The 13,558-nt window shown below is 58.7% G+C and overlaps 1 protein-coding gene across 1 annotated transcript in view; it reads right to left on the bottom strand.

Moving 5' to 3' along the window:
• The window catches only part of gammaCOP (coat protein (coatomer) gamma), a 49,937-nt gene that overhangs the window by 16,765 nt on the left and 19,614 nt on the right, over positions 1-13,558 (bottom strand). The window contains exons 13-14 of the mRNA XM_037230427.1: positions 8,708-8,882; positions 2,373-2,549 (exon numbers count right to left, since the gene is read on the bottom strand). Coding sequence (XP_037086322.1) covers positions 2,373-2,549; positions 8,708-8,882 — 352 coding nt within the window. The remainder of the gene's footprint in view (positions 1-2,372; positions 2,550-8,707; positions 8,883-13,558) is intronic.

Raw genomic sequence — 13,558 nt, 5'->3', positions numbered from 1 at the left:
AACCCCTCCACGACACTTGACCGAGGCAGCTGTCGGCTCCAGACTGCGCAGCCAGCGCCGGCTCGTCCACGTCGGAGACCACGCAGTCTGGTGGTGACGCAGCCCACGCATCCGGGGACTGACCGCGGCCAGTCTCGAGGCCCCGCCAACAGGCCACCCATTGGCTCCCGCGGCCGCTCTGTCGCCGGGCGGCAGCGATACCCCCGGCTCCGCCAGCAGGCCACCCACTGGCACCGGCGGCTGCTCTGTCGCCGGGCGGCGACAGCACCCCCGGCTCCCATCACCAGGCCACCCACTGGCACCGGCGGCCGCAGTGTCGCCGGGCGGCAGAGGTACCACCGGCCCCAATCACCAGGCCACCAACTGGCACCGGCGGCCGCTCTGTCTCCGGGCGACGAATGTACCCCCGGCTCCCATCACCAGGCCACCCACTGGCTCCAGCGGCCGCTCTGTCGCCGGGCGACGACAGCACCCCCGGCTCCATCACCAGGCCACCCACTGGCTCCAGCGGCCGCTCTGTCTCCGGGCGGCGGCAGGCGCCTGGCTCCGTCTCACATGATAGACCGACGGCGACCGAGCCGACCGAGCGAGGCCCGGCCGGGTCCGGCGGCGGCACGGCGGCGGCACGGCTCGCCTGGCCCATTAGGGCCCGTGACGGCCCCAAATGGCCGCTCCATCCGGCGCACCACCGCCGGAAACGTCGGCGAGCGGCAACACCAGACCAATGGAGCCCGACAAGAGGTAGCGCCCGGCCATACCACAGCGCCAGACGACGACGTCTCGCGCTGTGGCGTGGGGCCTCGACGTCGCCCCTGCTGTGGGGCGCACACCAGACGATGGAGCACACGACGCACCACAGCAACAACGCCAGAACACAACCTCCTCGACATCACAACACCAGACGACGGGGCGCAACAACAGGAGCGACGCCAGACCCTCGCGGGCGACGACCAATCAATCGTGCCACAACGGCCACATCTGGGCCCGGAAGCACGCCGTATCCGGCCGAGAAAACACAACTCGGATGGCATCGAGCGCGGCCACAGGTCGTTGCGCTTCCGCACGGGCAGTAACGGGGGAAGCGGCGCACTGGTAATCGGCGAAATGTCTGCATCTCGTTTCGGTGTGACGGTCGCGAGGCGCATCCACCAGAGAACAGATAGATAGGGCGGTTTGAAGTGCTGCTCCAACGCCTGCTGATGCGAGCAGCCGCTGATGACGACAGCGGACCGCGGCAGACCGCGGCCATGCTTGGATCACCAGCAAACTGCGCAGTATAGTGCTGGCGCGCCATCAACTACAGCAAAGCGCCGTCGGTAGTGCGTCAAAGTGTAAAATTGCACAAAATAATTGATGGACGTCGCACGTTTTACAACACACGACACCGTTTGATTGCTGTTCTTCTTTCCAAGAACGCCGCACAAAATGTTCGCCAAGTCCGTCCAGCCACTGGGGTTCGGAAGCAGCCATCACGCACCATCGGTATCAGCCAGAACAAGTTACGCGGTAGGCCTTCGATGCATGGCGGACAGCTGTGAAGCGCGCGGCGGCGCGCCGGAGGCTGCGTGCGATAATTACTGTGGCTGCGTGTCGGAGTTGCTATGTCTGCGAGTCAGGGTTACTATGCCTGCGAGCCGGGGTTACTATGCCTGCGCGCCAGGGTTACTGTGCCTGCGTGCACGGCTACCATGTCCGCGTGCCACGGCCGCAACGTCTGAGTGCCAGGGTTACTATGTCGGTGTACCCCGGTTACTGGTGTACCGTGGTTACAATGTCGGTGTACCGCGGTTACTATGTCAATGTACCGTGGTTACTATGTCGGCATATCGTGGTTACTATGTCGGTGTACCGTGGCTTACTATGTCGGTCGTACCGCGGTTACTATATCGGTGTACCTGGATTACTATGTCGGTGTACCGGGGTTACTATGTCGGTGTGCCTGGATTACTATGTTGGTGTACCGGGGTTACTTACCGGGGTTGATATGCCGGTGTACAGGGGTTATAATGTCGGTGTACCGAGATAACTATGTCGGTGTAGCCTTGGTTACTATGTCAGTGTACCGGGGTTACTATGTCGGTGTACCGGGGTTATTGTCGGTGTACCTGGGTCACTATGTCGGTGTATTTGCAGGTCCATTCCTTCTACCGATCTCACTCCAGGCAGCACTCAGTACCCAAAAGCACAGATCCAGCGCAGCCCAGTTCCAACCGATCTTGCTTCTCGCGCTACCTTACGGCACTTCCCTGATGCGGTCCCACACTGGTGGCAGTGTGAATCCCGCCGTCGCACCGAGCCCACCCCCCCCCCCCCCCCCCCACACACACAAGGGCACCTCGCAATACAAGCCCGCCGCAGTCGCCCAGTCTCACCGATCTCGTCCCAGGCGGCGCCGAAGTTGGCCTTGAGCACGCGCTGCACGTGGTCGGCCACGGTGAGCTCCACCTCCTCCAGCAGGTACTCGTCCTCGTAGCCCTGGTCGGTGTCCGGCAGGCCAGTGGCCGGGTCACAGTCTTTCACCACGAACCGCAGCGTGGCGCCGCAGGATCCTGCCGCCAGCCGGTACCGCCCGGTTAGACACGGCCTGGTCAGACGCGGCCCAGCTGGACGCGACCGAGCTGGCCGCGACGGTGCCGGACGGGACGGCGTCGGACACGATCAGCTAGATGCGGCTGGGTCACGCAAGGCCGAAATACGCACGGCCGGGATCGACACCGGCTTCCGACACGGCGGGGTTAGAAACGACGGAGTAAGCAATGCACGGAGCGGGTTTGTCCACATCGCTGCCTTGGGTACGGTCAGATGCCAGCCCCACATACATGTTCAGGTGTTGTTTGAAGATCGCGAATACTACGTCACAAATTTCGTGCGGCAACACAACCGCGAAAAATGTGCGCGCCTGCATGGCTTGCTGAAAACCTATCTCGCTGCCAAAACCAGGCTGGCCTGGCCATGACGGACCGTCAAGTTGTAGGGTTTCCACGTCCGGCCAGCTGAGTACGGCAGGGTCACTCTGCAAGCCGGCTCAGAATCACTTGCATAATGGCTTAGGTCGGCATGCTCCCGAACATCCTGAACGCCCCCTCGGCGGCCCATTTCCGCACGTCGGTCAGCACTGACCCAAACTACTGAGGTTCAATGCACCCCCCTCCCCCCTCTCCGCATGTCTCGACTGCAGCACTAAGACCGCCGGCCGAGACCGAGACCGCCGGCGGCGGTCTCGTTTACGTTGGTGCTAAGTCAGACCGGCGGCGCTGCGCACAACGCCGCCGGTCTGACGTAGCTCAATGCGGCCGCCGGGACCGACAGCCCAGCGGCGGCGGCGGCGGCGGCGGCGCCTGGCGTGCATGCACCAACAATGGAGAAGCCGGCGCCGCGGCCGACGCGGCTCATTAGCGGCGGCCGGTCGAAGGGCAGACGGGCGCGGTCGTCGGCCGCAGCGGCACACCCGAACTCTGTCCACCTCCCGCGGCACGCGGCACCGGAGCGCCAAACAGCGGATAGTCTCGCTCTGCAAGCGTCACTGGAGCGCCAAACAGCGGACAGTCTCGCTCTGCATACGTCACCGGAGCACCAAACAGCGGATAGTCTCGCTCTGCAAGCGTCACTGCAGCACCAAAGAGCGAACAGTCTCGCTCTGCACGCGTCACTGCAGCACCAAAGAGCGAACAGTCTCGCTCTGCACGCGTCACCGGAGCGCCAAACAGCGGGCAGTCTCGCTCTGCACGCGTCACTGCAGCACCAAACACCAAACAGTCTTGGTCTTGCGAGGCGCCGATCCAATTTGGCGCGCGAGAATGGCGGGGAATCGAGCTCGCGTCGCACCGGACTATGCCGTCATTGACGCACGGCCGACGTAATGAGCACCCGGGCGGAGAGTGCTGGGCTCTTGAATGCCGTTGGGAACAACAAGCCCGAAGGAACGTGCCCTGTCGTCAGAGCACTGCACTATGCCATTGCCTCGACGATGTTCGAATTGCCGGTGGTTGATGGCCCGGACTATTGCGTCGTGGGGGCTGTCATTATTTCAAGAGATCGAACCCGCAAAGAAGCTGCTTTTAGTTAACACATTACACACCCTAACATAAAACTGATACCGGTACATTCTGTTAATCACAAGACACATGTACCTTCCTTTCTTGCATTTGTATGCCTTTACGAAATTTTAAAACTTTACGAGCACAGCTTACAAATAAGTGCACTACTTGTTGCTGACAGCTCGACAACGGTGGGATGAGTGGTCGCAAATGTAAGCCCGTCAGAAGCGCGACAGGTTGGGGCGGACTGGGCCGGGCCAGTGAAGCTACCAACCTTAAGACGTGTTCATCAAGCGCCCCTGCTTACAACTCACCGCTAGCTTGTGTGGGGTCATGACCGGGCCGTTGAGTTGGGAATCGGTACGTAAATCGGTGACAAATTATGTGCGTCGTATACCGCACAGCTCATGATGCTGATGATGACTGAGGTTCTCTCGGGGGGCCCCGGCCGCGATGGTTCTTTGGCGCCCAGCTGTATAGCTCAAAACCACGCTGACGTGACGTGATCACAAGCTGGGAGTCATCAACAACCACGCTGACATGACGTGATCACGAGCTGGGAGTCATCAACAACCAGGTACGCCGCATGCTGTCTAGTCCAAAACAACGCCGGTATAACATGACCAGCACTAGCATGTTTGGACGGAAAGCATGCTACGACTAGACATGTGTCTGATTCGGAAGATTTCTTCACTGGCGCTTTTCTTACAGCCATTTTGGAAACAACTAGTCTACATGTACTTACACTCGTGACAAACTCTGAGGTCCAGAATTCATCAGTATAAAATGAAGCACGGTGACCTGCACGGGACATGAGCTTACCATTGTTTTACATTTGTTCTGAGGCTGTGCTGTGCTGTGCCGGTAGATACTAGACAGAGGACCGCTTATTTGCTGACAGACTCACACTGGCGACACCACTCGGGTCGTGCCAGGGTCTGATCTCTGGCCCGCACATCATACATCAAGAACGTACTGTACTGTTACACGGCCGTGGGTTCTCATCACGGCTGGTTTCGATATCAACACGAAGAGCACCATTCCATAGGAATGTAAAGTTTCACCAGCAAGAGGGACATGAACACAGCATGGACAGATTATACAGAGCTATTTCAAATTTTTCAAAAGTCAGGGTCTCCGCCTATTTTGGCTCGCCCCTCTTGCCACGCCTCTGTCAGAGAAAAAGTCATGAAGAAACACTTTTACAACTCTGGCAGCTGCAGCTCTGATGACATTTTAGCAATACCCTGATTGTTGGATAGTTGGAATTCCAGCCGCGTTTCTAATGCCTTGAAATCTGGTGGAGTATTGTAAGACCCTTATGTGGTTGCGAAGTGCACCATTCATAAAAGCCACCCCTACTATTCTGTTATGATAAGCGCATGGTTTCAGCAGTCAGGTACCCATTCGTAAATGCTCGCCAACCATCTCATCAGTAAAGCTTTATTAGTTGAAGTGACGGTATCAGGACATGCTGACTGATATGTCTGTGGTGTGTGACTTAACTGTTTTTATACTGCAGATATTTGGATCACCCAGGATAATTTCAGCCGTTGGACAGTCACTTCTAAGCAGTGATCTTCAACTACCGGAAAATCTTTATTGGTTGTAGTGGTGGTATGGGGACACGCTGCTTGACTTATTTGTGATGTGTAACTTTCATGTAGGGTGAAAGCCGAAACATGTTATTTATCTTATGTGATAGATACAGCTGTCAGGCGTTCACTTCGAAGCTGTAGGCAAATTATCTATAACTAGCAGTTAAGCTTTGTTAGTTGCATTGATGGTATCAGGACATACTGATTATTTGACTTGTCTGTGGTGCACGCCTTTTAATAAATGCGAAAAAATATGTGGGTTGTCTTTTGTGACTTGCAAGGCGTTTTGGCTGAGAACCATGAGTCAGGGTCTTGCACTTACAAAAAAAGTGAGAGCCGGTATTCAAGGTCCAAATATCCAATACATCCAAAAACAGATACCATGAGAACCACAAATAAGATCCACATTCTGCCTAAGAACCAGAGAGAAACAGGATCCAGGATTTTGCTTTTTCGAAGGAAACAGTGGGATCCAGGATCCAGGATTTTGCTTTATCGAAAGAACCAGTGAGAATCAAGATCCAGGATATTGGTATTTTGCACACAGATCAAACACGAGCCAAGATCCAGGGTTTTGTTTTGTTGAAAGAACCAGAGGCAACCAGGAACCAAACCTGGGAACCAGGCACATGTCTGGCTACAATATTCCACCCTCCGCATTTACGCCGTTAGCGAATGCAGAATTCAAAACGCGCTCCGCCAACCCATTCCATCAGCGCCCCAAACACCGCTCGTCTCCGAACACGTCCACCACCGCCGGGAAAAACAAGAGCCGTCGCTGGCCACAGCCGGCCGGCTGCGGCGGCGCCGCTCTTCGCGGCCCGTTTGCCCGCGACAAAGCGCGGCGGCGCGCCTCGGCGAGCGACGCGAGCGCGGGCTTCTGGCGACGGCCCTGTCCGCGACCGACGGCGAGCAGTCCCGGCCCGAGTCGGGCCGAGCCAATCAGGCGCCGGCCGTGTTTATCCGACAACAGCACTGTCGGCAGCGCTGTAGGCGGCGGCCACGTCACGGGCCGGCGCCGCGGCGCGCTGCGAGGCACCGGCCCGGCCGGCCGCGCCGCCAGCGCCGACGGGCCCGGCGTCGGCAGCACGACCGCGTGACGCCATCACTCGTCAGCGATACGGGCACGGAGATACCGGCACGGACCGGCCGGGGAACAAACAGCAGAGCGGTAGGGTTCGGCCGGGTCTGTTCGGGAAGCGGCAGCAGGGCTGGAGAGCAGGCTGCGGTGCTTGACGCTCCGCCCACGAGCCGCCCGCGCTCCAGACTGAGCTGGGCACGGTCCGGGCTGCGGCGTCCGTCACACACCGTAACTGGCAGCGACCGTCGGGCGCCCGCCGGCCGCTGAGCGTGTTATCTTGTTTTGCATAGCCCAAGGGTGCCTCGATAAGGCTTAAGCTCTGCGCCGGTGAAGCCGCCATCATGGGCCCATTATACATAAAGGACATCGCTGATGGAAAACATCAAAGTTCTGGCTAGAGCTAAGTTCGAGTGAAGTTCGCTCAGCTCATTTTCCGACGTCGGTTCCAACTAAAACTTCCAACAACGAAGAAAAAAGGACCAGGCCCGTGCACTAACCACCTGTCCGTGGGCACAAGCAGCCAGAAAATTGAGCCAGTCCTGCGGCTGTGGTGCGGGCCCTTTCCCTCAGGCGCCGCTGAGCGCCCTGTCCGCCCGCCAGTCGACGGGACGCCAGCGAACGGGGCTGGGCCGCGTTCACTCGTCGGCGAGAACTGCATCAAACCGTCCGAGGGAAATCACGCTCATTATCGTACTTAGAGGCTGCGGTATGGGCCGGGGCCCACTTTTACGTGATCGTATGACCTAAATAGGGCGCCCATATCATGCCGACAATCAGAGATGCAAACATTCAACATCGTTGGGTTAGGATTTCCACGCGCAATCTCTTCTTTTCAAGTCTCGACGCACGACGGATGCTGATGCGGCGAGGCCGTTGCATAGACGCCCACTGGAAACAAAAGCAGGCGGTAGCCATCGAGTGATGTGGCGACAGGTTTTTAGCCTGGGATATTTTGAAGCGCACGTGACATTTGCGGATGGGATACCTCGAAAACGCAATTTAGTAAAATTTTACGTCCCCGTCCCCAAAAGCCCCGGCGTCCGCCGCAGCAAAACGTCAGCGCGGTCCGACCTGACGACAAATGACGTCATCCTTCACTTTTCTATGATGATGATTGGGGTTTTAGGGCGCGTCGACTTCTGGGGTCATTTTGCGCCCATATTCATTTTTTCTATCTGGAGTACGAGTGTTTTACCGTAACCAATGACCAACATCATGCCAGTTTAGCGAGCAAGCTGCATATTTTTCGGTTTTTAGATATAATCCGAACATTTTTGAATGAATGGCCTTCTGGGATCAAACCTCACGCTAAACGGTGCTCGTTTTGCGAGCCCTCACCCTTACCATTCAGTCGTGCGATTGCAAGTCATAAGAAGAATTCCGTGTTGAAAGGTTACCGTGCCGCAATGGTCGGCAGGTCCGCCCTGACCTCTAACGTCACCTGACTTTAAGCGCCGCCGCAGGCCCTACCGGTCACGAGTAAATAGCACGCGCCTAAACCGACCCGAACCCACCTCGCCACGGGTGGGTGGATCGTGAGCCAGGACTCTAACCAACCGAGCTATCGGGACGGACATGGTCTAGGTCATGATGAGGCCGACCCCGCTGGTCACGTCACGACACCCGACGCAACATATTCGAGCAAGGTCAATGCAAGCTTTTCAATGAACCGCTTGAACATAAGCCGAGAGCAAGCGGTGTGGAGGAACTCACTATTATATTTGAGTCTTCGCCCATGCGTGCAGGCGACGTGAACAACTCGCAGCTACCTCGCCATCTACACAACAGCAGACGTTAACAAACGACAAGATCTCGACCAAGACGGAGGATTGAAAACGCCCCGCGCGCAATGTGCAAAACATCACAAGAGCCCCCTCAGCTTTTACAAATGCGTGCCGATTTCACTTCGGACAAAGGCCGTGCTGCCGTACCAAGGCCGTCTGTAACGGCCCATCCACCGGTCGGCCGGGCTGCCACGTCACGACACTCACCGACAGTGGCCATCAGATCCTCCGGCAGCTTCAGCAGCGTGTACGCCGTGTTCGTGACGTTGTACTCGAGCCGGGCGCACGGCAGCGTGGCCACCACCTCGAAGCCGTCCTGCGCCTCCAGCTGCACGCTCACGTCCTCCAGGAGCTGGTCGTTCAGCGTGTTCTTACAGTCGAACTGCCGGCAGCGCGGAACAAGCGGTGATCAGGCGGCGTGTGGTGTGCGGCGGCCTGGGACCGTGCACTCTGGCAGTCACAAGACCACCCGAACACACCGCTGGGCTTCACACGCTGTCCGCGCGAAGCCCACGCACTTCATTCCACCCGGCACGGGCCTGTAATTTCCAAATGGCATGCCGCCCGCCACTCTACATGCCCGCCGCCACAATGCCACGAATGGCCACGGAGCAGACATAGTTGAAAAGCAGACAGCGCGCCATTTCAATTCAGGCAGCACGATAGCGGCCAGCACGACGCGATCTCAATAGCCGTTCTGGCCGCTGATTATTGCGGTCGGCCCGGCCAGACGGCGCTGCTCTCCGCATGCCGAGCCTCTTCGGCGGTCACACCGAGGCCAGCCGCACTCAGTGGAGCCCGGGTCAGACCAGCTGCGTGCTCGTGACAGGACAGATCGGCTCGCGCCACCTGGCGGCGCCGGCGCCATGCCCTCCCTCTCCCTCGTGTCGGCTGCGGCAGGAGGGAGGGGGGGGGGGGAGAGTCCCACTTCCCGGGCCGGTCCGGTCATCACGCGGAGCACGAGCCGGGCAATCAAACGGCATGGGACGGCCGTTCGATACGGCTGGAGGAGCGGCGGCCCGCGGGCCAGCCGAGGCAGCGCCGCTCGGCTCGGCTCGGCGCGCCGGTCACGGCTGGACCGCCGGACGGAGTGTGCCGGACGGAGTGACGGCTCGGGGAGTGTGCCCTTCCGCCGATATCCCGAAACGGCCGTCAGCTGTCCGTCCATACACATCGCGACGCGCCCCGGCAGTGGTCCGCGCAGGGGTGGACCTCGCGAGCATCGGGGGAGTGCACCCACCCACAGACCACCTGGGATGCCCAAGGAGCTATTCGGCCGCAAATGTACCAAAGATCTCCAAACTCGGCATCGGGAGAGTACACCCACCCACAGACCACCTGCCATGCCCGAGGAGATATTCACCAGCAAATCCACCACAGATCTCCATACTCAGCATCGGAAGAGTGCGCCCATCCCAGACTTCGCGGGCATTGAGGGAGCACACCACGGCCAAGGCCCATCACAGGCCAGACGCTCGTGCCGGTACCTCAGGACCTGGACAGATTTCCCCGGGCCGCCAGGCGCCCCTAGGATCTGGCGTCGCCCGGAGCTGCCGCCGCCGGCCGCGCCGTGCTGTCAATGCAATAAGCGGCTCGGGCGCCTCGACGAACGGACGGGCGGGCCGGCGTCGGGGAGCGGACCGCCAGCTGCCGCTCGGCCCGATCCGTCCGCATCAGAGTCGGCCCCCAAGCCGACGCGCCATTCTCGTGGGTCCCAGGCGGCACTCAATGCACCATCCACGTGAGTGCGCTGCTAAATCTGCTCTGCGTCTCGATGGGTCTCAGTGAATGGTCATGTTGAATGCGCGCTGACGCGGCACGGTAACTAGCGCAATGCTTGACCACGGTCAAGTTTTACACTGCATACTCTCAAAGCGAGATCAAGCAGATGTGGGCAACACCCACAGCGCGACGTTCGGAAGGCGCAAGCCGAGAGCTGCGACATCCGTCTTATCTAAAGTTCTCAACTGACGCCCACATCTGTGCCACGCCGGCCTTCAGCAGAAGTTCTTGACACTCGCCAGACACACAGCTGCTCAGAGCTCGGCGTCACCTGCGAGCCGGCCCGCGAGCGCGGCCGGACCACCAGCTCGGCGGAGCGCCTGACGTCAAATTCATGCGCGCTCAGTAAATGGCGCGTGGCCGGAACTCGTGTCACGCGTGCCCGGGCCGGGGACTTCCCTCAGCCGGGCAAATCATGCTGCTATGACTCGGCACGGGGAGTTCCCGTGTCCGGGCGAACCGCGGTCTGACGCGCATACAGCGGCAGCAGCGAGCTGGGGAGCGCGAGAGCGCCGCCCACGGCCGGCCGACCGCACCCGACGGCGTGTGGGGGCTGACGATCGCAGTGCGGCTGCTCGCGAGCATGGCTGTCCCCGGTGGTCCACAGCGACGGCACACGCACGGTCCGGTACGCGCAGCGATGATACGCAGTAAGTGCTCTAAGTCCTTCCAAGACGTCACCGATCAGACTGTTCCGCGCGCTTTGCGCACTAGCAACGGCAGCCCCGACTGCACGCCAATCGCAGGATCTCGGTCGTCGCTTCTCAACGAACAGGACCGGCTCAGCCGTAAGGCCACAGATGAGCCGCATGAATCCTAGCCAAGCCGCGCTTTGTCAGCATCTCCCCAAACTCGGCGTCTCTAACCTTGAGACCAAGATACGCCACAGCTTCGAATCACGGGACATTTGACGTCCAACACTCGGCGGACACCTCCGGGAGTCGGCCGTCCCGTTCAGTCCAAATCAATATTGGCTATCTGACCGTTTCTTTGTTGAACTTTTTCTTCTCTCGCCAGTGCAGGGTGTCGCGCCATTTTCACCGTCACTTGGCATGAGACAGGATTACCAAAAAAGAGGTCAGAAGTTCTTAACCTTTCCACTGCTGTAAGTATCACAAGGTTAAGGTTCGGAACTTAATTGGTTTTGGTGTCCAAATCACCTGTTCATTATCAGCGCTCTTGGCAACTGAGAAGTTTCTTTACGAAACGAATATGATATTGCTTCAACGAATATCACAAACGCTGTCCCCGGCACACTAATCGTACTGATGGCAAAGGCAGAAGCTTCGACGGTGCACTTGTCAGTCGGGGTGCTACCAGTGGTACCGCGGGAACATCCCAGCTGGGCGCCAGGCCAGTCTTCGACATTGCACTTGTCGGTCGGGGTGCTACCAGTGGTACCACGGCAACGTCCCAGCGGGGCACCAGGCCAAGCTTCGACGTTGCACCTGTCAGTCGAGGCGCTACCAGTGGTACCACGGCAACATCCCAGCTGGGCACCAGGCCAAGCTTCGACGTTGCACCTGTCAGTCGAGGCGCTACCAGTGGTACCGCGGCAACGTCCCAGCTGGACACCAAGCCAGTCCCTTCTCGCAGACAGCCGCGCGACCTTCTGCCCAATTATTTGCTTTCCGAAAACGTGTGTTGAGGTTATAGTAATACTGAGCATAGCGATAGACCACAGTAACAATGAAGTAGCTTGAATCACGACGATGACTATACGTGCGCAATTGGCTTGGTATCAGCTTAACCACTGATCTAGGACGCGCAGCAGCTCCAACCGATCAGGTGAGTTCACAATGGAACAATATATCGCTTATGGGAGCAACATGTAACCAACCACAGACCATCATCGACCCGAAAGCACGCCTGAAAACACTGCCGCTCGCATCATGTTGGATCGAATAAATCCCTAACCCTGTTCGCGGTGCTGAGCGCAGATACCGGTGCACATAACCAATACCGTTGGCGCGCTCCTACAGCTCAACAACCAACGACTAACCAGTTGAGTCACCCGCCCGGTCTCGAACCAGTCGGGAGACGACTGGTCCGAGCTGTTTACCCTCCTGTACGAGCCGGCCGGTTCACACATTCCTGCGCCTGTTGCTGGGCTCCTCGTGCTGCGCTGTTTCAGAAATACAGGGCAATGGGACAATTTCAAATGGAGGAAGTGTGTGTGTGTGGGGGGGGGGGGGGGAGACGCAGCAGTTTGCGGCCTCTTCCCACAGTTCGCAGCGGGAACATATAACGGGTCGGCTATTCTCCGGGTTATTTCCCGGAACGAGTAAACTCCAGGAACCTCCGTTGCGCTTTCGTAGCCACATCGTTTATAACATGGGTGCGGCAAAGCATCGCTGGCCTCGTCCGCCGTCTGCTGGCTCGGCGGATCGCGGCAACTTGTACGTCCATGCTGCCCGGTATCCCGCCGAGCGCCGAGACTCCACCTCACCACAGCCGGCGTGCGGCGGCCGCCAGCGGCCAGCCGGCAACAGCCGCACCTCGGCCACCAGTCCCGCGCACACCCTGCCGGCTGTGACGCGGCCGTGCGTGCAGACCTCCGCGCCGCCGGCGGCCGAGGCTTATCCCGCCTAGTTCCTTCATCTGATGACTCTGAACTTGCCATTTCCAGCCGACAGAGCTCTCACCCCACCAAAGCTGGACGGAAGTGCGCATCTCGCGCTCTGGCCACCAGTTCCGGCGATCTGCAAACGTCCTCAGTAGCGATGGAGAACAGCTGGGCCTCCAGAGCCGTGCGCTTTCTTTAACACCATCCTCTGCTCGATTCGGATCTTGGCAGAGCCTTACTGGGCTTTGTGAAATGGGTCAACTGGCTCGAGCAAGCAGCCTGGCTTGAACAAAGCGTAAGATATACCAGTCTCTGCCAAGTAATAGGTTACTTTCCTACAACCTATACACACGGCAGCCAACTGCAGACACTCCCTCGAGTCACTGTTGGCTGAATATAAATGATTATAGATTTTTCGTATAAGCGGGGCTCATGATGCACTGAATAAGAGTCGCCTGGAACTGCCGTCTGCACTGACCCTGATCCAAAGATGATATAAGCAGACTGCTAACAGCCCACTTATCGCTATAATTTGGGCCAATGTATCTTCATCATCGCTTATAGCGTGCCTGAGCACGAAATCGAACTCAACAATAACGCATCCCGCAGAAAAACAGTGAGGGAATCGCCGTCAGACTGTCAGCGAGAAAAGCCCGCAATAACCTCGACATCTGGTGTCGCCGGCTTACCGGCGGCAGCATGCCCGACGG

Source organism: Pollicipes pollicipes, unplaced genomic scaffold (assembly GCF_011947565.3).
Source record: "Pollicipes pollicipes isolate AB1234 unplaced genomic scaffold, Ppol_2.1 Scaffold_6686;HRSCAF=7923_pilon_pilon_pilon, whole genome shotgun sequence".
NCBI lineage: Eukaryota > Metazoa > Arthropoda > Thecostraca > Pollicipedomorpha > Pollicipedidae > Pollicipes > Pollicipes pollicipes.
Note: the sequence above shows the minus strand (reverse complement) of the source record. Positions and strands in the feature narration are given on the sequence as shown.